General features: G+C 48.9%; 1 protein-coding gene across 1 annotated transcript in view; it reads right to left on the bottom strand.

Annotated features, from left to right (window-relative positions):
- GNL2 (G protein nucleolar 2) overlaps positions 1 to 15,324 on the bottom strand; it is a 21,098-nt gene extending 5,774 nt beyond the window's left edge. Inside the window, exons 1-15 of the mRNA XM_019512547.1 lie at positions 15,192 to 15,324; positions 14,073 to 14,157; positions 11,939 to 12,033; positions 10,658 to 10,797; positions 7,763 to 7,947; positions 7,288 to 7,354; positions 5,967 to 6,125; positions 5,315 to 5,428; positions 4,247 to 4,375; positions 3,839 to 3,943; positions 3,169 to 3,327; positions 2,922 to 3,029; positions 1,603 to 2,018; positions 840 to 922; positions 275 to 378 (exon numbers count right to left, since the gene is read on the bottom strand). Of these exons, the coding sequence (XP_019368092.1) occupies positions 275 to 378; positions 840 to 922; positions 1,603 to 2,018; positions 2,922 to 3,029; positions 3,169 to 3,327; positions 3,839 to 3,943; positions 4,247 to 4,375; positions 5,315 to 5,428; positions 5,967 to 6,125; positions 7,288 to 7,354; positions 7,763 to 7,947; positions 10,658 to 10,797; positions 11,939 to 12,033; positions 14,073 to 14,157; positions 15,192 to 15,255 (2,013 nt within the window). The 5' untranslated portion in view covers positions 15,256 to 15,324. The remainder of the gene's footprint in view (positions 1 to 274; positions 379 to 839; positions 923 to 1,602; positions 2,019 to 2,921; positions 3,030 to 3,168; positions 3,328 to 3,838; positions 3,944 to 4,246; positions 4,376 to 5,314; positions 5,429 to 5,966; positions 6,126 to 7,287; positions 7,355 to 7,762; positions 7,948 to 10,657; positions 10,798 to 11,938; positions 12,034 to 14,072; positions 14,158 to 15,191) is intronic.
- Between the last annotated feature and the right edge of the window lie 9,381 nt (positions 15,325 to 24,705).

Raw genomic sequence — 24,705 nt, 5'->3', positions numbered from 1 at the left:
AGCAGAACCATTCCTCCAACCCTCTCCCTCCCACAGAGGTCTGCAGGCTCCTTACATATATTGTTAGCAGTACCCTTGGAGCCTATCACTACTGCTGGTGTCATGTTCCTCTTTCAGCCAGGGGGGATGGATGATGCTGTCTCCACGTACCCAGAGGTGCTCTGCTCCTCGCACCTACCCTTCAGCTCTTCCCAAAGCTTCTCAATGGGGGATCTAAAACAAAAGGCAGCCAGGCTTTCTCCCACCCCCTGTGGCAGGATTACAAGTCACTTACTTCTTTGGATGTTAGCTTCTTGCAGGGCTTTTTAGCCTGGCGGGTGGAGAGGTCCTCTTCCTCCTCCTCCTGTACTTTCCTTTTCTTCCCCTTTTTCGTGCACCCTGCAAGCAGCACATGTGACAGTCAGACACGCCCTCCAGATCCAGTGTGCCTGCTGGCTTTGGAGGGAAAAGCATCACCTGGAAACTCAGGAGCATGGCGCTATTTTCAGATACTCCCCAGAGGTGGCAGGTGAGGAGCAAGGGCAGAAAACCTCGAATACCAGAGGGGCTGTTTGGCCTGGTCTAGCGTTAAGTCCTCCAAGTGCCAAGTGGCCACAACTCTCTAGCCTGGACCGCCACAGGGCTCATGCTGTGACTAGGCCCCTACTTGAATGGCCACAGGGGGCAACACTTTACACCCAGGATAAACCACTAGCAGCTCTGAAGCAAAACTTAGTTGCAGCTCCCAAGGCAGCCTCTGAGTCAGACTAGCTCACCAGAAGGCTTTAGGTAGCTTTTAGGGGAAGAAGAAATTGACCCCAGAGATTAAAAACAGCTTCTCTGCTTGCTCCGTGCATTACCTCCATCTCGTACTTCTTCTTTGGATTCCTCAGACTTCTGCTCAGATTTTGCAAATACTTGTTCACTCAGTCCTTTGGGGATTCTACAAGCAACAACACAGACAGTGAGAGAGTGCTGCGGGACTGTGAGAATGTTCCCAGCACAACGGTACCTCTTTCCCACACACTTCACCTGCTCAGAAACAGCATGCAGCACAAAAACCAGCAAGAGCTCTGAGAACTGCTAACTCCCCCACAGAGCCTAGCATCAAACACACCAGCAATGCTGTGAGCATCAAGGAAACCTGAGATCAAATTCTGCCTTCATGGCACAGAAATGTACAATCACACCTCAACCCCACCCTCTTCACCCTGTACAGACCTGGGGGGCATGTGCCTAGAGCCAGCCTGGCTAACACCAGGCCTGTGCTACCCATTGCCAGAACTCAGACATAGGCAAACCCTGGTGACAAAAGGCTGGGACTCTTGGTTTCCTGCAGATCCAGGAAGAGCTCATTCAGGAGTCAGGGTTACTACTCAGGCCAGTTACAGAGTGAGAACTCACAACGTCCAAGGAGCAGACTCCCAGACGGGTCTGAATATCAGGGGTTTCTAAGAGGCTCGTTTGAAACTCCACTGTGAGTGCATTTGTGACAGCAGGTCATTCAATTTCTAAAGATATTCTGGTCCAGCAATGGAAGCCAACATGAGTCGCAGAAGGAGGAGCAGAACTGGTCTTTTCCCCTGCGCAGCTCCTTACTCTCAAGTGAGCAGAATCCAGTACCTTATTGCTGAGAACCGCTTGGCTTTGGCTTTGTCCAGAAATTTTTTGTATTTCGCAATCTTCTCCTCTAAAGCCTTAACAACAGCCTTGGAGCTGCCCCCGGCACTTTCTTGGGGGGAGTTCGACTCCTCAGCCAAGTCTTGGGGCTTCTCCTCCTCCCCTTCTGCAGAAGAATCACAGTCTGTCTCATCAATGTCCGACACATCAACAGGGACCAGGTCTTCTCTGGAGAACTGCGGGGCCACATTGATCTTCCCAAAGTTTTGCCGGACCTGCGACATGACCTGCTTCATCTTTGTGTTTGTGCTGCTCTCCCCTCCCTCTGCCGACTCCACATCCAGCGCTGCAGGCACAGCGCTCTCCTCTCCCTCGTCAACTTGACTTGCTGCTGCAGCTCCTTCCAAAGACATAGGGGGCTAGAAGCAAGAGAAAGAAAAGGAGAGACTTACACCACAGCCCCCTCACCTCCAGGCAAAGCCATGGCAGCTTCCCACTTGAGGCACGCACATCTCAGGGGACTCACAGTTTGTCCAGAATCAGTCACTGGACTTGTGTTACAGCTGTTGTCTCCAGAGACAGAGAGAGAGAGGAGCAGGAGGCTGCCTCAGAACTGCTTAGCACCTGCAGACACCACTTTGTGCAGTCGGGACACACTCTAGTCTTCAGCTAATGCAGCAATTCGCATTTACCTACACATCTTAGAAAAGCTGGTGGCACCAGCAGGGCACACACAGCCCAGGGGTTTCCCCTATGAGGAGTAACAGGAACCACACACACACACAATCTCTGCAGGGTTTGACCAGCACCTGCAAACTTGCAGCAATACGAGTGTGATCTTAATGCAATGTCAGAATTACCAAAGCAGGCGATTCACACTCCGCTTACTGAGCTGCACCTCAAGCCACAAGGAACGAGACCTAACAGGCTAAAAAGACGGGAGCATGTCACTGCTGTGCAACTGAGTCTCCTGATAGCAACGTGCCTGCCTCTCTCTGGAAAACAGAATTTGTTTGCCACCCAAATCAAAGCACAGTGAATGCAGCTGTGACATACTATGACAGAAGCTCCTGAAGGCCTGGCAATAAGGAGCAGCTCAGAAAACACTTGTCAGTCACAGGGGGTATGGCTGAGCTCTGGCTGTACACCTGTCCTCTACCTCACTGAACTCAAGTGACAGTTGCCTGAGGCACCAGGACAAGAGTGAGGCAGATGTATGCTGGCAGAGGCTGCTTGGAGCACTGGTCTGACAGCAACAGTGAGCAGTGCAGGGCTGCTAAAGAACAACATGACAAGGGAAAGCAGCAAGGTGCTGGTCTCACCTGCGGGCCCGGCTCTGCATTGGGTGGTTTCACAAAGAAAGGTATGCGGCCCCTCTGCCAGTCATTGAGGACCATCTTGCTCACAGTTGGCATGTCTGGCTCTCCACCCTGCAATGACACAGCAGCGATTGGGGTCTCTGCTGAGGCAGACCTCTCAAATTTCCCACAGACAGCAGGCAGATTTGCCTTCCCACCCACAAGGCACACAGAGCCCTAGGAGTGCCGAGGGCTGGACAGCCTGGCTCACTTTTAACAGCTTCCCAGTCCTAAAGGCTAGCTTCTCAAGGAAATCCTCAGTGTCCTTCCAGGAGTCAATCTTGTAGGTCTTGCGGATGTATTCTGGCTTGGCTCTTTCAAGCACTGCACTAATATGGTCTTCAGGGCTCTTGATTTTTTCAACTTGGACCTAAAAAAGCGAATGGTAGAAGTGTTAGTGCCCGGAAACATCCCTGTAGGTCCTCGTGCCGAGGGACAAGAACAGCTGTGACCTAGTCCCAAACTCAACCCCTCTTGCTGCTCCTTCCCCTGGTAACTCTTTTAGCTTGGCTTTAAGAGGGGAAGGCAGCACTTTACCGAGGAAGAGAACAGATGTTCCAGCATCCCAAGGCTCCAGGGAGCCTAAGGAAGGGGCTGCATTCCCCACTCCCCTCCCCAGACACTTCTGCTTTCTATGTGTGATCCTTCCTTCTCTATCCTCACGCTGAGCGAACGCATGTTTGCAGACAGCTCGGGCTTCTGTACATCCAAACCACCCCAAGGTTGGACCAGCACACTGACAGACCCTGCCCAGAGTACAGACTCTAGTCATCCTTGCAGGATGGGGGATGGCAGAGGGAAAGGATGGGCATTGGTATTAAAAAGCCTCCTGGAGCTTGTACAACCCAGCTCCCAGCATGCTCTGCTCTGTGGGCACTCACCACTCCCTTCAGCACAATGTCAGTTTCTGTGTCTCCCGATGGATAAACCACACCGGGGCAGTCGATGAGAAATATCCGCCGCATCAAGGTGATGTACTGCCACACCTGAAAGAAACCAGCCCCTCCTGGGTCACCCTCCTCTACCAGCTGCCCTGCACAGCTTTTCCACGGTGGATACAGCTGATGGGAACCCACGAGAACAGGTCTTGGCATTCCCTTGACTCGCACCACATTACAGCTCCTAGTCATACTGCTCTGGGACGTTTTGGTTTTTTTTAAATCATCCCTGAAAAAAAGCCTCAGCAATCCAGGCTCTGTGGGCTGGGCATGGACTTCACAGCATGGTTCTGAATGAACCCAGCTCCTGTGGTTCACTCCCAGGATTACACTGCAACCAGGCAGACCTACCTTTGTTTCACCTGCAATGGGGGCCACGTTGCAGACCTTCTTAGACCGTAACGTATTAATCACCGAGCTCTTGCCAACGTTTGGATAGCCAATGAAGCCCACGCTGATCTGTTTCTTGTCCATGTGCAACTGTTCGGAAATGACACACCATTATAATTGCTGGGTAGAAAGAAGCTATTAAAGTTTGGAACTTTTCGTCTCTTCTTTGTAACACAAAGCAAATGCATGTCTAAAGTAGGTCAGATGGTAAGAGATAGTTCTCTTGAACAAGAGAAGCCTAAGTATGCAGCAACAGGCCTTCAATGAATTATCCACGTTGGAAAGTCTTGCTTTTGCCTTTGTTTGAGGCAGAAGTGAGTCACTTGGATATTCAGTTGTTGTGACATTACTTGTGGATGCTTTAAATTAAAAAGCATTTGGTTTGAGAAACCCAGCAAATATGCACAGATTTCATGGGCAAGATAAAGACACAGATGTTGCCTGAAGAGGAAAAAAGTCTGTCATCTACCCAGGACAAAAGGGAAAGTGCCCCCGATTTGATAGGGGTGTACATTGTAGCTGTGTTGGTCTAAGGATATAGGCAGGCAAGTTTCTTTGGGTAAATCCAATATCTTTTATTATCTTTAAGATAATAAAGAACCTTCTCTGCCTTGATTTGATAGGTCTCTCTTGGAAAAACAAAGTGTTTTCCGCAAAAGGTATTACAAGGGGACAGTGCCAATCTTCAGGACACGAACTCCTGGGCTGCGCATTCCTCCCTTCCACGTGTTCAAGTGTTACCGATACCAGGAATGGGAGGCCAAAGAGAATCAACAGCCTCAGATAGGAGGGATGTAGAACAGATGACACCCATCACAAAACGGCTCTGTGTATCTGCGCAGAGCTTGGTACACGTGTCAACAGCTCCTGACAGAAGGGTCCCAAGGTTTCCAATCACTCCCAGCGACAGGGGCTTTTCCTGGTTAGTCAACCACTGACATGGCACCAACTAGGAACAGAGAGAGACGCCTGGCTTTGGGATAGAGACTTAAGGAAAAAAAAAAAACCAAACAAACGTGTGTGCAGTACCTTTCCAAACTGTCTCAAGAGCTGTATGAAGTCTCCTTTGCCAAAGGAGTTTGTGAGGCTGGCGTGGAAGGCGAGCGTTGGATAATCCTGGGACAGGACAGCAACCCAGCGTTTCTGCAGAGGAAGCGCACAGCTGAGCGAGACGTCTATGCAGCAGACCCCAGCCACACAGCACGCCTACTTACAGCAGAACACAGCTTCTTGGCTTGCGCAAGGGACTGGGTTTCAAACCCAACTGTCTAAAGAAAGTGCTAATTAAGTGCTTTGAGTGATTAAAGTTCCGTCTATTGTTTTAGGAGATGAACAATTTTCCAAAAATGCTCTCATGGCAGCTAAACCCAAATTAGCTTAACGATATAAAACAGACCAGCTGTGGCGGATGTGCAACTGAAGAGGACTAACATTTAGTGCACCAGAGACAGCAGCTGAACTGTGAGATCCAGCCAGAGGAAGCAGAACTTATGGCTGGCAACTGCTGCTCCACTGAGCCAATCTTGGCCACGTTTCCCATCTAGCTGCTAATTCAGTGGCAAGCTGTCAGGGGAGGAGGTCCCACTGACCCAATTACACTTTGCCCTCTGCCAGCAGCATGGGCACTGGCACTGCACTAATGTAGAGGCGACAAAAAGAACCACCCCAGGGCTGTACTTACAGTGGCCCAAGTGGGGACAAGGTCACATTTGTTCAAGACAAAAATGAGGTGTTTCCAAGGCTTCTCCTTTTTAAGGTAAGATTCTACATGCGGAGAGCGGGTCCCCAAGGGATCTCTGGCATCGAGGACTTGCACAACCACATCTGATGAATCGATCACCTGAAAACCCACAGAGAGATGGTTGTGCCTTCAGGCAGAAAGCAACACCACTTTTGAAGAGACATGCTCAAGCTAAAAGCCTTTCCCACCAGGAATTCAAGCACAGTCTCTAAGATTAGTCAAACTCAGACTAACACCACAGGCATTTAACTTTTCCACTGAACCAGCCTGGACAGCAAAATGACAGCAGACAAACATTGACGATGCTCCCATACACAAACACTGCAGAGAAAGAAAGCTTCCATTTAACACAATCAGGGATTTTCCACAGCATGCTTTCCAATTATTCAAATTCATTTTGTATTTGCAAAACTTTGAACCTGTATTTTCAGTCTCTCCTGCCTGATCATGTTTCTTCAAGACATCGCTTTTCCCATACCCTGTCCAGTTGGGAAGTGCCCTTTCCATAGCAAGTCACTGCTACCATTTTACAGAGAATCACCAGAGCAAAGGTATTCCCTAGACCTTCAGTAATGTGTGCACAAGTGGAAACCTGCTGTCAGTCCACTGGGCATCTACAGCAGGGAGCAGTCTTCAATGGCTCAATTCGGGCAAAGTGAGTGTTTCACAGCTATTTCTTGCCTTTTGGGCACTCATTTTTGGATGGCAGTTCAGAACTGAGTTTGCTTTAAAGACCCAGGAATGCTGAGGACAGTAAGCAGACAGAAGCCATAAGCTGCACTCAGAAATTTGGGCCAAGAAGCAGATAAGCAACTTCTTGTTAGCCTAGAGGCCTATCTCTGGGACTGGAGATCAAGAGTCTGGGTCCGCCAGTACCATTCTTGGGAGACAGAGGGTCTCTATTCTTTTCCTGCTCTTCTTCTTCCATGGTCCAGGTGCATGGTTGCACCACACCCACCATTTTGAGTCAGACTCTTGAAACAGGCTGACAAGGAGGCAGGAAAGCTTTAAACCTGGCCTACATGCTTCCCAGGGAGACACCACCTGTTAGATGGCCCCAGCCAGCCTGGACTGTGGAAATGCAAGGGCACTGGAGGCTGGTTTTCTTTACAGGCTGGGGCTGACCATACAAAGCTTAGCTGCTCTGTGGATCCACCCATCTATGCAAGGCTTCTGTGCTGCATCCTCCAAGTGAGAGGGAGCACAATCCTTGGAAGCTGCATGCCCACCGCCTTTGCACTCTGTAAGGGGCACCACTTACCTTGTAGAGCTCTCCCCAGATTCTTTTGGACTGGCCCTTCTTGTAGATCTCCTCTTGGGCTTCATCCCTAAAAGCACATCAAAGACATCAGCAGAGGAAATGCCAGGATGCCACATTCTCTGAAGCCCTCTGCAGGCACAGGAGCAGAGGCCAAAATGACAGACAGGATGCACCATGGTATGTGCTTGTACCTGAGCACTGGCCAACGCCCCAGCTACAGTTATCCAGCAGTGGTGTCCAACCTCCACAGAACATGAAAGCAACCCCTAGACCGAATATGCAGGCAAAGATGAGCCAGCATTCAAAATCCAAGTCTAATACTAAGCTCTGTGCAACTCGTCTCACTCCTTTTGTTTCCTATGTCTACAGAGTGCCCAAATGGGCAGTATTAGCAGCATGCTGCACTGCTTAAAAGGTGAACTACAGCATGCACCGCTTTTCAGAAATGTAAATGCTAACCTGCTTCAGCTTTTACCTCACTCCAGTGTCTTCTGTCACCAGGTCTCGGTCCTTGCCCTGGATGTAGGTCCCAGCAGAGGCCTCGGCAGTCTCCAGCAGAGACTGCACATCACCTGCAGAGAGGTTTGGTTTCTTCCTCTGCGATTTGGGGCCAAACGTCGTTTCAAAAGTTTCTGTGTCAAGGATGTGAACTTTGGAATTCTGTGGGTAGGCAGGTTGGGAGAAAGAAAAAAACATGTAACATCCCCATGGCTCCACACATACGGCACACAAGGTCAGGGCTGGTTCCAAAGAGCTTGCAACAAGAACTGTATGCAACTTCCTGACAAGTCATGAGGTTTCTTGTGTTCCTTTGAGAAATACAAAAGTGTTTGTTTGATAAAAGGCAAAGCAAACACACATGGTGCCGTACTTGCCAAACAAATGGCACTTCCTTTCTTTTATCACACGTAGTCAGATATCGTTAAGGCTACAATGATGAACATTAACTCTTATCATTTATTATTCCCTTGTTTTTCAAACAAGGGCACAGATCTTGCCAAATTCACAGATTTTTGTCAAGGATAATTATACTCAACAGGGTATATTTTAAGACTAGCTGCAAATGTTAATGTTTTCTTGGAAGGGCATCTATTCCATGGCTAAAAAGTATCACTAACATAGTAATGTGCTTTTTAGCTTCAAATAACATTTTCCTTAATTTAGGTAACATTTTTATTAGATGCACATGGAAAGTCTTCATATGAAAACATCTAACACGTGTCCAAAAGAACAGTGTAGATGTGATAAAAGAAACCTGATGCTAACTAAAACTCGATGTGCTGGAGAATAGGATTATATGGCCAGGAATTTTTGACTCAGGATAAAAGCACATATTTGAGTTAGGGTTTATCACGCAAGAGGATGTTACCAGGGAAAGGCTAGCATCCTCAAGAAACCAGCACCAGTTTGTCATTAGTGCCATCAGAAGCACCAAGATGTATGGTGGCTAAATGTCAGGATAGGACCACAATGGTAACTTATCTTAAAATGCTTTAAGGCAAATTTCCTGCCAAAAGAGATTAAGCCTAATGAATACAGACCTCCAAGGCTGCAAGAGCAAATACACTTGTTTCTTTATGGTCATATGCAACGTAAGTGTTTCTGGAAAACATTCAAATGGAGTTACACACTCCTAGCAAAGTCAGCTGAGTTCCCAGAAGAGCAACATTGATGACTATGAAGTGCTTGTACAAGCAAAAACTTTCATCAGCAGCTTGCTGTAAGCCCAGGGTCAGTCACTCTCACCGAGCGCCTCAGAGAAGACTGAGAAGACCATCTCCTAAAGCCATCTCAGTCTGTCACTATGCAATGAGCACGCTTATTTTGTTGCAGGTAGAGGCAGAGCCAAGAATCTTTCTGTCTGTGGGTCTGGGTCAGCATCTCTTCCCCAAGCACCAAGATGCAGTGTCTGTGTGACACGGATGCCGCCAGGAGCTCCTCTGCAGTGTAGTGCACTTTTTGTGATCCCTTTTATTGGATCAACTTTTCATGTCTGGGAAAAGACCCAAAGAAGGGCATGTTGCATCTGTCACCTCTCCTATCTACATCATTGTCCATTAAAGAGATCACAAAAACCTCTGCCTCTTGTACACTTCCTGGACTATCACACTACACAGCACTCCAACCCTACTACTATGCTACTAAGGGTGAAGGCTCATACATTTGGAATATCTCAAGAGGAACAGGTGCAAAAGGACAGCAGCTGTTATGTTCTAAACCTTCCTGGTGGGCAAACAAGTAATAACACAGATGTGGCAAAACTGCTCTGGCTTTTAACACTGCTTCATCCAGGAATAACACTGGAGCAGTTTCACTACATCTCCATTATTTGTGGTAACCACTAGAACATAACAGTTGCTGCTGTCCTGGCTGGTCCCCTTTAGAAATGGCTCCAAACAGATGTGTGTCCACACCCTAAGCCTCAGACCATTTCCCGAGTTCAGATATAAGAGCAAGGCTAGCTGGCAGCCATCTCTGAAGAGGTATGATGCCCTAATGCAGGTGGGGGCACTTTCCCAGCACATGCCTCCCGCAGGCTCTCTGCCGGCTACGCAGTAAGCTCTGCACAGCTCCAGAAAGAGCTGGACTTTGGAAAAGCAGGCTGGTCAGGCATATTTTCTTCAGGCAAGCAGTTAGGACTTGATTCCATGCAGGCAGGAGATGGCAGTGCTATTGCAGTTACACCTACACACCTGAGGCCAGGAACAACTGACTTCCCAGAGAGATGTGACCACCTACAGTCCAGCCCCTAAAAAACCCCTGATCATTGGACAAAGGGGCTTTCATCATGGCAAAATATCATGGTCAGAAGTGAATTTCATTAGGCCACAAGAGTTGGACTCTCCTAGAGACCTTTGCAAAAGGGAAGCTGGGAGATCTTTAGCTACAAAAAATACAGAGGACCTTCCTTTCAAATCTCATCTGAGAGACAGAGTGTCTAAGCAGCACTGCACACTGTCCCCAGGCTAGGACATCGGCTCAGCACCAAGCCAGCCAGAAAAGTGGCCTGGACAGTCAGCCGCTGATGCTTTCTGCAGTACCGCAGGCTTTCTGCTCAAAGTGACATGCTGCTCAGTTTGCAAGACCTAAGCTCAAAGATAGAAACTTGCAAGGGAGCCTCAGACCCTTTTTTGGGGTCCCACCAGTGCCTGCAGCATAAGAGCTGCATCAGTCCTTGCGCCGCAGAGAAGACAGTGGTGCACTCTGGTGATGAGCAGAGACTCTAGGACAGTCTATACCCAACAATGCATATCAAGGAACAGCAGAGCCACCTGCATAGATGAAATGCAACCACCCCAAAATAAACCTAGCAAAGCTCTGAACAGGAGCCTTGACAGGCCTCTGGTTTGGAGCAAGGAACGATACTCACATGAGGTCTAATTCGATCGTGGAAAAGGGACATGGGCAGTTTGCTCTGCTTCATGACCACTCTATATGGGTCCTTCATAACCGTCTCCATTTCCTCTTGGAACTTCTGAAGGGACGACTGCTTGATCACACGAGTGTTCCCTGTGGGAAAAGCAGGCAATGCATTTCCCATATTTATCAGCGTCACTGATCAGCAATGCACTGTCTGAGCAAGCAGCTGTACTGGGGCTCTGCCTGGAACCAACAACTAGGGCAAAGCAAGGTGATTTCACCAGGCTGACACATGGTGAGATGCCCACTCTTTTCCTTCCCATTGCTCAGAAAGGCTTTTAAAAAGCACAACCCTAGGAACAGTATAGCCTGGGCAAACCCATACTGACAGCATGCTCTTGTGTTACTGAGAGTGGAAGGGAGACCTGAAATCAAACCCCAGATGCTAAAGACAGAAAGAGGGGCAAGCTCTCTATCGTGTCAGCTTTGGCAGGGTCCACTGCAAGGAAGTGCTGAGCAACACTTGGATCCAGATTCTCCACCACGCCTGCCTGAGGAGAAGCCTGGCATGAAATACCTTGGAAACAGAGCCCATGGGAATCCACTACACTTTTATATTCTGCAGTTCAATCAAGTGCACATGCCCCCTCCAGAAATATGTGGAGCCATGACCTTGGGAGGTTTCCACAAAGGAGCTCTCTCAGTTGGTCACATTGCCTGGGGCAGTTCTGAGAACATCAGGGAATCCCAGCCAGCAGGCAGAATGCCACATTCCCCTGATGCAAACACAGCTTGTATGCGAGGGAAACCATGAAAAATGGCACAGCAAAATAAGCCCAGTGCCATCCAGAGTGCAGCGTGAGGCCTGAGGACCAGACGTCTAAAGTAGGCCCATCACAGCTACAATGCTGCATCCCTGCTATGATAGGCCAACAGTTACCACTAAAAATCCAACTAGGTACATGAACAGCTTTAAAAAAAATGGGCCCTAACACCTACCACTGGCTTCTTCCACTAGTTTTTCCACAAGTATCCATTAGAAATCAGAACACAGTAAAAAGAACAAAAAAAGGGGCTGTATTCCCATAAAACCCAGGGTATTCACTCTCTGAAAATTAGGCCTGCTTAAGGAGTTGCAAATGAGGCTTCCTAGCTCACTAGTCACTTCAAGAAGCCTTGCCAAACTCATCTTGCGTCCCACAGAACAGGAACTGTGCGCACCACCCCCTTCGGAGCACCCAAAAACCCCTTCTCTGCAGCCTCATTGAGGGATGAACACAGAAAAACTCACCAAACCATTTAATATTTGGCTCCACTCTTGCTACTGTGCCTGGTGCCACCGTGGACTGGTACTGCAGAGGCTTAATCACTTTGCCACGCTTGTTCCTAAGTGCAACAAATGATAACATATGTAAGTATCCCAGAGCAGCACACAACCACCTAGCAAGGGGGAGAATCTTATTGCACAAGATCACAGCTCAGCCTTTCCAACACACTAGATATTCAGCGTTCACCTGGACCTTGCATTCAGATGAGCCGATGCTGTGTGTTCGGACACCAGACCAGACACTGAAACACTGGGGAATTAGTGTGTGCTGGCAGACCTCACCCATGCTGGAACATGGCCAAAGGCCAAGGCTACCCTTGCAAAGCGTGCCCAGGTGACTATGTGAATACAGGCTCACCAAAAAACAACCAGGCATGGCCCTGCCTTTCCTAGAGGAAAAGCTCCTCACCCCGAGTGACATGACCTCAAGCAATCACATTGACTGCAAGAAACATCTGGATGGAGGCAGCATCTGGGCACAAGGAATGAGCACAAAGATGAGTGGGTCTGCAGCCAGCCTTTCCTCCTCCATCAACTGATCACCCTAGGTGCACAGTGAAAGCAATAAAACCTCCTGGGCTCACCGTGAGATGAGGGGGCATCCCAGTCACCCACACAGCAGACAAGAATGTGGCTGACTGGAGCCCAACACTTTTCCATGGACTGTGCCAAGCAGGGGAGGGAGGGAGGCCTCTGAAAAACACCTTGCTAAGAGTTTCCACATTTTTGACTTGGTCCATTTTCACAAAGATGTTATTAAAAAACCCATGGTGGCTTCTAGTCAACACCTGCTGACAGCCGCCACATAAAGGCACCTCTCAAGCGGCGAATGGAAGGAATGCTGCCAGACCAAAGGGAAACCAGCATTCCGGCTTTCTAAAATACCATTGCAGCAGACAGGTGACATCCACAGCTGGTTTCAACAAACCATATGAAGCTTGTTACAGCTTGCAGCAGTGGTGCTCAACAGACCAACTTCACAAGGACTCTCTCCCTCTTCCAACTATAAAAAGAATTAAAATTGCAGTAATGTGGGTGAGAAATAAGATCTTCCAGGAAAATGCCATGGTCCCTTCTCAGCAGTTGACATTAAACTTCCATCAGCTGCATCAATAGCAAGCCACCAGCCCAGAAGTTTTGAACGTTAGGCTTTTACGCTCCTCCCTCAAATCCTTTCTGAGTTAAGACTTGGCGTAAGAAAAGTGTGGTTTGAATAAAAGTAAAAATCCCTAGCATCTTCCATCAAAACAAAATGAAACTTGGCAAATTCTGAAATACTTAATTTGAACCAGCATCCCAAGAAAGCCGAGGGCACCTCCAACACGGCAGATACACGTGTTCATGGGGTGGTAGGCAGAGCCCTCCGAACAGACAGAAGCAGTGCTTAACACTCAAAGGGACCCTGTGCAATGACAACCCTCCAGACATCTTTCAGACACCCGATGTGGGTTATGCTGCAGTTAAAAATGAAGGTGTGAAGCATACCCTTGCTTTCCTGACCCTCGACCGAGATCAGATCAGCTACTCTCTCCCTTAGACTCACAGGCTTATGCCTCTGGCCTTCTGCTGGGGGCACAGCTGAAGGGAAAGCCCCAAAGCAGAGTGGCTAATACAGACTATGGGCTCCCTCCCACAGCAAGGGGCTCATGTCAGCAAACCAAACACCGTTTGGTTCCACCTTGCAGGGAAGGCTGGACCTAACACATCCCACCAGCCACATTACACGCGTGACTAGATCAGACCTACAGCACTGTGAACAGGCTAGCTGGAGTGACACGTTAGCAGTGCATGTGCAGGGAGGGAAATCACTGGAGGTTCGGTGTGAACTTACTTTGGTTTATAAATACGAAGCAGAGACACAGGAAGCCCTGCCCCGCACGCACCGAAAACGGGAGCACACCCACTGAGCATGCAGGATGCAAACGGTGTGGAGGAAAGCGAGACCCTCAACACAAGGGACCCGAGGAGGTGGAAGGGGAGCTCCCAGGGCCCGCGTGCGTCCCAGCTACCCCAGCCACAGGAAGGACAGGCGCCAGGGGACTGCATCTGCCCCAGCCCCAGTGCGTGGGCAGGGCCCGGTGGGGGCCGCGGATCTCACCTGCGCTCCTTCTGCCGGTACATGTTCAGGCGCCGGATGGTCGCCCGGTCCCGCATGTTGGTGCCGCCAGCACCCTGCGTCCGGTCTGTGGGGAGACAGAGAGTCATCACTGCCAGGCACCCCAGGACCAGCTCAGGGCAGGGGCAACCTCCCCTTACCCAGGAACAATAGCACAGCCCAAAGCAGGAGAGCACCCCCCACCCCCAGCAATGGCACGACCCAGGACCAGAACACCCCCCCCACACACACAACACTGGCACAGCCCAGAGCCAAGAGACCCCCCCAGCAGTGGTACAGCCCAGGAGCAGAACACCCCACAACAGTGGTACAGCCCAGGAGCAGGAGACCACCCCCCCAACAACAGTGGCACAGTCCAAGGGCAAGAGAAACCCCCCGCCCCCAACAGTGGCACAGCCCAGAGCCGGGAGACCCCCCCAGCAGTGGTACAGCCCAGGAGCAGAACACCCCACAACAGTGGTACAGCCCAGGAGCAGGAGACCACCCCCCCAACAACAGTGGCACAGTCCAAGGGCAAGAGAAACCCCCCGCCCCCAACAGTGGCACAGCCCAGAGCCGGGAGACCCCCCCAGCAGTGGTACAGCCCAGGAGCAGAACACCCCACAACAGTGGTACAGCCCAGGAGCAGGAGACCACCCCCCCAACAACAGTGGCACAGTCCAAGGGCAAGAGAAACCCCCCGCCCCCAACAGTGGCACAGCCCAGAGCCGGGAGACCCCCCCAGCAGTGGTACAGCCCAGGAGCAGAACACCCCACAACAGTGGTACAGCCCAGGAGCAGGAGACCACCCCCCCAACAACAGTGGCACAGTCCAAGGGCAAGAGAAACCCCCCGCCCCCAACAGTGGCACAGCCCAGAGCCGGGAGACCCCCCCAGCAGTGGTACAGCCCAGGAGCAGAACACCCCACAACAGTGGTACAGCCCAGGAGCAGGAGACCACCCCCCCAACAACAGTGGCACAGTCCAAGGGCAAGAGAAACCCCCCGCCCCCAACAGTGGCACAGCCCAGAGCCGGGAGACCCCCCCAGCAGTGGTACAGCCCAGGAGCAGAACACCCCACAACAGCGTGTACCCCCGGAAGACGCGGGGCGCCGGCCGTACCGGGGTTGGTGCTGGCGCGGGACGGGTTGAGGCTGGCGCGGCCCTTGTAGCGCGGCTTCACCATGCTGAGGCCGGGTGGGGGGCGCTGCTCCCGGGAACGGCAGCTCCGCGGCTCCACGCGCTGAGAAAAACCCGGAAATGCCTGCGGCAGCACTTCCGGTGCCAAAGGGCACGCGAGGGGTCCGTACTTCCGGCCGCTCAGCGGGCTTCCGGGTGCTGTTGCCGTCCTGGTTGGCTTGACAGCTGACCCTTCGTGCTCCGCCCCCCCCCCCCACACACGCACGTGTGGCAAGCCTGTGGGCCTTTGGCCTCACCCCTGTAATGACCTATCAGGGTCATGACATCCCATCATGACATAACCTTAACCCAACCTGATACTGGATCACGATATTGCCAGGGTGACATCATGCACAGGTCCTAAGGTGTGTCTCGTGACATCACGGAGCGACCTCATCCTGTGGCGCACACCGGCCTGCCCTGGGGCAGCTGGCCCAGGATGGCGGAGGCCCAGGAGGGCGCCGGGGCCAGGCTGTGCTGGGTGCGCCTCCCGCTTGGTCCTCAGGCAGCCCGAGCCACTGCCTTGCTGCTCTGAGTTGGCCCTGAGCGCCGATGGTGCCACGTGAAGCCGCCCATCATGCTCCCTGCAGTGGGGGCAGACCCGCTCCCCTTCGTGGCAGCTTCTGCAGCACTTAAACACTGGGACCATGTCCCCACCACCCCCTCATCTCCTTTCCTGCATGCCAGACGCACCCAGATGTCTCCAGCGGCTGCTCCCAGCCTCTGTTGTTCTCCCCTGCAGCCTCACCATGTCCTTCCGCACATGGAGCCCAGACGTGCACATGGTGCTCTGCATGAGACCTGCCTGGTGCTATCCCCTCCTGTGTCTTACATCTCCTACTCCTGTTGATGTAGCTCAAGATTACGCCTGCTTTTCTCTATGACTACATGTCGCCGAGCGACACCATTCAAGGGTGCCCCCATGATTGCATGGGGCTGAGCAACTCAGACAAAGAGCCAAACACTGGTGGGGTTTGCCCAGTAAGGGCAGGAACAGGTCCGTACTTACCTTCAGGTGCAGAGCCGGCGAAGATGGAATGGCATGCAGCATTGACGCTGTGGTTTATAAGTACTTACCAGCTGCGGCTGAAGAGGGGAATGGGTGATGATGGCAGGATCCTGTGCCTATCGCTGGTGTTAAAAAACCTGGGAAGTCAGTGAGAAAAGACGAAGCTGGCTGCCCACATGCACCAGTCACTCCCAGCCGTACCTGGGCAAACAACTGGTATGCCCGACTGGAGACCTGCAGGGGTCTCTAGCTTTCAGTCAGGGCAGGGCCACAGCACCATGAGGCAAGCACAGCCATACGTTCCCTGCTACCCACGGGCAGTGTCCTGGACAAGGCATCAAAAGGCACCTTCAGAACAAGGAGCATCAGGTGAAGACTTCCCAAAAGTGAGTTACAGGATTAGGGCCTTAAACCCGGGTGAGGGCCAACCCCATTGTAATTTAATTGGAGAAACGTTATTGATGAAGGGGGCGAATTTCCCGAGTGCTGGGCATGCTTAGGGCAGGATTAATCTTCACATTTTGAAGGTGATAAAGATTGATGTGAACAAGGATTGATTAGATGAGTTAATCAGCCTTTAAGTTCAAGAATTCATGAGTTATTCCAGGTATTTTGATGAATTGATACTTCTTGGATTCTCAGACCCATGCATGAATTTTGTGACTGTCGGGCGAGTATCTGGTTATGATATAGATGGACGGGTCTAAGTAGCAAAACCCTGCTAGGGATACAGAATTAAGTTATAAAGGACAAGCTCCTACCTCAAAGGAGGGGTGAACAAAATGCTAAGAAAGTCCTAGCCAGTGCTTCCTGCAAATGTAGGCACCTGGAGCCAGCACAACCCAGTTGGCAAGTGGATGGGGTGTAGGGGAGGCGGAGCCCCAAGAAAACACCATTAGTAGGGAGCTGCTTGCGGTCGTCTTCATCAGTGGAACCTCCCTTTTCTTTATTCTTCCCTGAGATGAAGACATGGCGGGTAAGTTAAGGGAGATTTCCCATGAGCATGTGGCCCAGAGTACCCAGGATCAAATAGTGGAAGACCGACAGGATTTAACAACCCCATCTAAGGGGGCAAGACATTGCCTGTTCTGGTCCCAACAGGAACACTGTGTCACACTGCTGTCTCATTCAGCCTCTCATCCACCAACCCCCCCCAGACCTCTCTCAGCAACGCTGCTACCCAGCCACTTCTCTCTCATTTTGTATTTGATTATCCTTCCCTACTAGGGTTGCCAACTCTGTTTGAATCTATTCTGGGAGGTTTCATTACATGGTGTAATTATATTAAATAAAGTGCATAGACTTTATGTCACAAAGGTAAATGCACATGACTATTACATTTTAAAACCCACTGGACTACTGTATAAATCAGATTCAACATTTAATATTTATTTTAATGAATGCCCTATCATTTATCTCCCAGATGATTCTCAGCAGCCTCCTGGAGATTTATATCTAATTCCTGGAAACCCAATCCTGGAGGGTTAGCAACCCTATTCCCTAGGGGTAGCACCTCACATTTGTCTGCATTGAATTTTATTCTGTTGTCTAAATAAACACTCTCTCCAACCTACCAAAATCCTTTTGATAAATAAGCAGCTCTCTCCAACCTACCTGCGTTTCAATATGGACAAGTGCAGGGTGCTGCACTTGGGCAGTAGGAACCAGCAGCACACTTACACAATGGGGAACTCCCTACTTGAGAGCACGGAGGCAGAAAGAGATCTTGGAGTCATTATTGACTCCAAGATGAACATGGGCCGACAATGCGAGGTCATGGTTGGCAGGGCTAACCGGACCTTGTCGTGCATCCACAGGTGCATCTCGAGTAGAGCCAAGGAGGTGATCCTCCCCCTCTACGCGACGCTGGTCAGGCCACAGCTGGAGTATTGTGTCCAGTTCTGTGCGCCCCATTTCAAGAGGGATGTGGACAACATGGAGAGGGTCCAGAGGAGGGCCACCCGCATGATCCGGGGACAACAGGGCAGACCCTACAGTGAGAGACTGCGGGACCTGAACCTATTCAGCCTCCACAAGAGAAGGCTGAGGGGGGACCTGGTGACCGTCTATAAACTCACTAGGGGGGACCAGAAGGGTTTGGGGGAGACGCTGTTTCCCCTAGCGCCCGCTGGCATAACAAGGAGTAATGGGCACAAGTTGATGGAGAGGAGGTGTAGATTGGACATCCGCAAAAACTACTTCACAGTTAGGGCAGCTAGGAGCTGGAACCAACTTCCAAGGGAAGTGGTGCTGGCCCCTACCCTGGGGGTCTTTAAGAAGAGGCTGGATGCCTACCTGGCTGGACTCATTTGAGTCCTGTTTTTTGTTTTTTTGAGTCCTGTTTTTTGGGGTTTTGTTGTTCTCCCGCCCTGGCGGGGGGTCGGGCTAGAAGATCTACTAGGTCCCTTCCGACCCTAAATCTATGAAACTACCAAGTTCCTTTTCAATTTTATCCTCCAAAGTCTTTGCAATCCTTTCCAGTTTCATGTCATCGGCAAACCTGACCAGCACATGGAATCACCATGTGCTGTATTGCATGGTTAGGTCTGTGCCAGACAATGACAAAGCCAGCATGTCTTTCTGCACAGGGTTTATTGCCTTCCACTGGCACAGAGAATGTAGTGATGATATAAAAATGATGTTTATTCACAGAAGTCAGAACAAGTTGTTGCTTGGGTTAGGAAGGCATGCGTGAGGTCATTATCTTTGAAGCCGTAACAGCTCCATATGAAAACAGTCATGCACCCATCAAAATATTAATGACTTTTGGCTGGCAATAGACTGAAAGTTTGCCTTTTGCTTCAGGGTTAACAAGCTCTCTGGGGCAATAGTGAATTGCAGAAAAACAAAGGGGTTCAAACAGTGCCTAAAGCTGGAGACTGGTAAAAATCAATATAAAAAAAAGAATTGCAAAACTTCCTAGAAACTTCTTTGAACAAAGGAGAGTTTGATTTCATCTGAGGCTGTTGTGAATTCCAGACTGATCTTTTCATTTTTCCAAATGATAGGGTGCGTGGTTTCCTTCCAAACTCCAGGATGCTTGCTGGAATGATTATGCTTGCTTTCTAGCCATTTTTAGTTCTGAAAATCTTTCCCTTTACTCTTGCTTTCTCCAAAGTAGTTACCTAACACCCATTAAACCACACAAAATCACTGGCAGCCAATCAGATCATTACATACCTGACTGTTAATTATTGGTTTACAAACAAATGCTTCCCTCAGTATTTTCTGACCGGCTGTTGTATCAGGAAATGGTTTCCTGAATGGCCGCAGTGAAATAACCCACCTATTGTCCAGCCCAGTTAACTGAAAGAGTTTCAAAATGACAGTCACAGGGAGAGTCCCAGGGAGCGTGTTCTGTCCCATCCCTTGGCTCCCAGGTGGTTGCCTGGATTTTAGTTTCTCTTCCTTGGTACAGCTGTGTGGTGTCCCAGAGGTGGAGGCACCTCAGAGGAAGAAGTATATGTTGTCAGATGGAATCTCTTAGAAAATACTCAGATAATTTTCTGTCTGCTGTTCCCATCTGCCCATTTGGAGACCATCAGGATTTCACTGAGTCATGCTGTGTGCCCAGCTCTTGGGCAAAGAGTCTCATGGAAAATTGCTTACAGAGTAGAACAGTATTGGTGTGGGATACTCTGAATGAATGGGAGGGAAAGCCCACCTCCTTCCCCCGAGAGACCCCACTAGACCCAGGCTGAAAACCATCCTTTGGATACCCTCTGGTCCCAAGCATGACCAGTATTTTCCTGGCCTGGGAAGGGAGGGTCCAAGTCACCCAAAGGGGACAGAGGCTGTGTATCCAGAAGAGCGAGGGAGTTCTCATTGTTTTTAATATCTTTCCTCCCACGGTTTGGGATTCTGACAGTGTGGGGTCTCCTCCATGTACCCTGCACACTGCTTTGCTGTGATCAGGGGGCTGATGGGTGCATCGCTGGTGCGTTTCCCCAGGCTTGCTGACGGTCACAGTGGGCTGTTTTTCCAGGGTTGCCCACAGTTGTTTTGAGGTTTTGTTTTGTTTTGTGTTAAATAAAAACAATAAGATCGAAACATTTTCCAAAGAGGCCTGTTAACAATTACACGGATATTACGAACAACTGCAAGAAAACAAGTTTGGGTGAATTGTAGATGCGGAGTCTCTCTGTATGTACGTGTGTCACTGCCAGATTGTAAAAGATATTAAACAAAAGTGTAAATCTGAGCTAGTGTAAATCAGCAGAGTCTCGCTAAAACGCTGCTAATTTATCCCAGGGGTTGGTTGGAGGACATCCAGAGTGCTCAGCACTCAGCAGGGTAAAGCGCTGAATGAGGACATAGCTGATCCTTGCTAAGTACCTCTTGTTAGCAGTGCGTGTTCTCTCTTGGCTTGTGAATTCTTTTCATTTCTGCTAAGGCTCTCTTACCAAAAAAACCAACCCTTTGAGATTATTTGTTTTTCTAAGACTTGCAGCCCTGTGCTTTTAGATAATGTTTCGTCCCTCTGGCATGAAGTCATTTTAATGCACAAAGAGCTCAGAAGTGATTTGTAAAACAATGCTAATGGCTTCTAATTTTCAGTCTGTTTTGGATAATCCTGGGATTTCTGATTCTGCTGTCTTGGTGGAACTATCTGTGCCTGGAGCATTTTAAAAACACACATTGATGTGGGAATTTAACAAAAAAAATAATTCCAAATTGTAGATAATTGTTTAAGTTATCAGACTGCCGGCTGATGTGGAAGAGTTTTCCTAGGTACTGGCATGTTTTCTATTAGAGCTGATACCAATCTGTCAGAGGATCCTTTTGATTTGCAATTTCTTAGACTAAATAGTTGAGTAATACTTTCCCTGCTCTCCCCTCAATCCTTTCCCTTTTCCTTAGGAAAACACTCTTTTTGTTGTTAAAATAAAAAATCTTGGGACATTTCCAGAAAATCAATGTCATCTTCTTTGTAAAGGATACAAAAAGCTAGGTTCAGAAATGGAGCTTATGTCATAGAGACCTCCTGGTTGAAGTGCTTGCTACGTGCATAGTGTCTCTGGGTTCTTTTGCTGGGATCATTTCTGCTGGTGCATAGACATCCCAGTGCCACCCTCCCCAGGCTTGAGATTGGGCAGCTCTTCCATTCACATCCAGACAAACTGAGTATTCTTCCCCAGAGAAGCTAGCAGGGAGCTTTATTCATTTTTTTCTTCATCTTCAGAACGCAATATCTCATTTTAGCCCCTAAGCAACTATCCATCTAGGGAGCTAGTTAGCTAAAGTTTTCCATACCACAAGCATTAATGACTTGACATCAGGAAGGCAAATGCACATGACTGTTACATTTTAAAAATCCACTGGACAATTGTATAAATCCAAATGAACATTTATTATTTATTTTAATGAATGCCCTATCATTTATCTCCCAGGTGACTCTCAGCAGTCTCCTGGAGATTTCTCTCTAATTCCTGGAGGGTTAGCAACCCTGCTGAAGCCAGGGAAGAAATAATTCCCAAGTTTGTCCTGGCTGGAAAGAATGAAAGCATCGAAGGTAGCTGGACTGAAATCTCTAGCAACAAGTGATCCAGCTATTTCTGCTTTATAGAACCCGCTCTGTTGACCTGTGTGTTGACACTCCCTGCACTCAGAGTTTCGACTCTGCATTTTCTCAAACGAGCACAGCGGTGCATTGCCTGCAATAGTTCCCAAATCAGAGAGGTTTGGCCAGGACTGCCGGCCAGCCCAGTCACATCTGCTAGACCCCCTTAATGTCACTGACCAGACTGGCCTGACAGCTGCTGATGTTTAGTGATGTTGAAGCTTGGTCGCCCCGTTCCTTGCCAGCGTCCCGGTGAATGGGGTTGTGTGATGCCGTTGGAATGATTCATTGCCACAATGACGCGTGTTGAAAAGGGCTCTTCTCATTCTATTGAAAGAACCAGCGCTGACTGATTTTTGGCAGAGGTTGTCTGCAGTGGATCACCTCATTTGCTTCCTGTGACTGACAGGTTTCGATAATTAAATGGGGAGAAAAATTAAATTACAAAGGCTTCACTAAAAGACGCATTTCTCTAGCAAAGTGCAGAGCTACAATATATTTGTTAGTTTTATGCTGTTACAATAAGGGTGACACCAGCTCTCTTCTTCTGCTCAGTCCACTGGTTCCCCATGAAGACATTTCACTGCTAGACTTCAACAAGACCCTCTAAGGAACTGCTAGAAAATACCAGATACCTGACTGCCACTGCTTCTTCCAGCAGCTCAGCTCCTCCACAACGATGAGGCTGTCACCTTGGAGGATGAAATGGGTAAAAGGAGGAGACAGAGTGTTCTCAGGAGCAGGGTCCAGGTTTAGTGACTCCTGAACAGAGTGACCCAGCTCTCTCAGCCTGCGATGTCTTGTTCCCAAAGTTGCAGTTGCAAACAGTGATGCACAGGAGGAAAGAACGAGGTGAAGTGAAGGCAGCAGAGTGAGAAGAAGAAATGGCTGACTTAGGGAGTTGAACATACCTGATACAGGTGTGAACTGAGCCGTTGAGGTCCTAGCCGTGATCCCTGGCAGTTGGCTTAGATTTCTGCTCAGTGATTGACTCCTGTATTACTGCACGGAGTGACACCAGTGGTGTGAATTGGACCCATGCAGTTTATCATACCTGTAACAGATTCATTGGGAATCCAGAGGATAAAATATCTGCACATAAATCCTCTCTCTAAAAACGAAGGGAGGCAGGAGGACATTTATGATCTGAATTTCTTAGGCAGAAATTATGATTTTTCTTCCAGCAGACTGCAAAGAACATCTGCTGCATTTTAGGCTCTAGCAATCAGTGTCCTGTGATTTCACATTCCCTGTGAAGTGTGCACCAATCGCACCCCTGAACACACTGTCCATGTGCATGATTGATGGGTGGGAAGTATCATCTTTTCACTGGGTGTAAATAATAATAGATAACCTACCTGGACTCCCCAGACCGCGGGTTATTTTTCAGCAGGGTTATGTCGCTCTTTGGAAACAATTGCAGTTCTAGCAGCCTGCTCCATCTGAACTGTAATGTATTCAGTTGGGCATAATATATTATCCTGTATATAAATGCCATCAGAGTGATTTATTTGTGGTGAGCAGTTGTAAAGATGGGACTTCTGTAGTTTGAACGGAGATTTTTTAAGTGTTATGCCTCAACCTCCTTGATTTAATAAACTTATAAAAAAATCTCCTCTCTGACATCCTTAGGTTCTATTTAATGCTCTTATTTGGGTTATATTATCTATTATATCATCCTAATATCCTTCTTTAACCCAAGGCTAGGATTTCTTCTGAGTGAAAAAATCTCTTCAGCATAAACATGAGCTAAAATAAATATATACATTCCCTGCTTTTCTATGGGAGTCGCAGACTTGTAAATTTGAGGATTCTTTGTATGCACCCATTAAACCTGCCTGTGGCTTGTGAATATGTGGATTTACATTAAACACATGGGAAGGAAGCATACCATTTAAAACTGGTCTAAGCATGGTGACATCTATCTGCCCACAGCCCCAGATCTCAGCAAATGAGTTAAAAATTAAATTTGTTTCCCATTTGTTTCCCAAACGGAGTATTGTAAACACTGGATATTTATTCCTTCTTCTTTGGTTTCCGTCATGACTAAGAAGCACTACCCACAGGATAAGCAAGTTATCTGGGAGCCATCAGAGAAATCTGCAATAGAAATCTGCCCATTATCTTGACATGTATGCAAGTCTCCAAAGATTGGTTCAGTGCAAGAAACAAGGGTTTGCAGGGGTGTGGGATCAGGATGTGAAAGCATCGGTGTGCTGGGACCTTACAGCTATCTGCAGTATTGGTTTGCTTGGGATTGCCTGGAGTTTCCCTTTTCTTGCCCCTTCTATTTTGCCCAAAAAAAGAGAAAAAAGCAGAAACAAAAGACCCAAAACAGAAAGGGTGTCAGCTTCTTCTGAAAAAAACGAGTCTGAAAAATGAGTTTTAAACCAAAGGACAAAAGGCCTTTTTTCTTTGACCAATGTCTTCCATCTTTAAGTGGGTTCAGACCAAACCTTTGGTGCCAGAGCTGCCTCCGTGTGCTGCTCAGATGGTCGGCTCCTCCCAGCTCCATGTGCGAGGCTGGGACGGTTTAACCAGCTCTGTGCGAATTGTACTAAGTGTCATGTATCTGTTTTGAATTAGTAACATCGTTTCTTACTTAAAAGGAAAAAAAAAGGTGGCTTGTTTTCAAAGCGATGTGACAGACGGCATCGGGAACATTTGCCAATAGCCGGAGACAAAGGGTCCCCTCTCCAATTACCAGACCTGGGGGGAAATCTGCTTGAGCACAGGGCAAGCACAGGGCTTATACTGGAGATTACAAAATAGGGGGTAAGTGCCCTGGTCCTCAGCACAGAGACTGTTTTTCCCGCCTGGGTGGCAAGAAGGATTTGAGAAAGAAGCAACTGCACACATGTGCTTGGCTGGTTTATTGAGGCGCAGCT

The sequence above is a fragment of the Gavialis gangeticus genome, unplaced genomic scaffold (assembly GCF_001723915.1).
Source record: "Gavialis gangeticus isolate Ggan-Ray unplaced genomic scaffold, GavGan_comp1, whole genome shotgun sequence".
NCBI classification, from domain to species: domain Eukaryota; kingdom Metazoa; phylum Chordata; order Crocodylia; family Gavialidae; genus Gavialis; species Gavialis gangeticus.
Note: the sequence above shows the minus strand (reverse complement) of the source record. Positions and strands in the feature narration are given on the sequence as shown.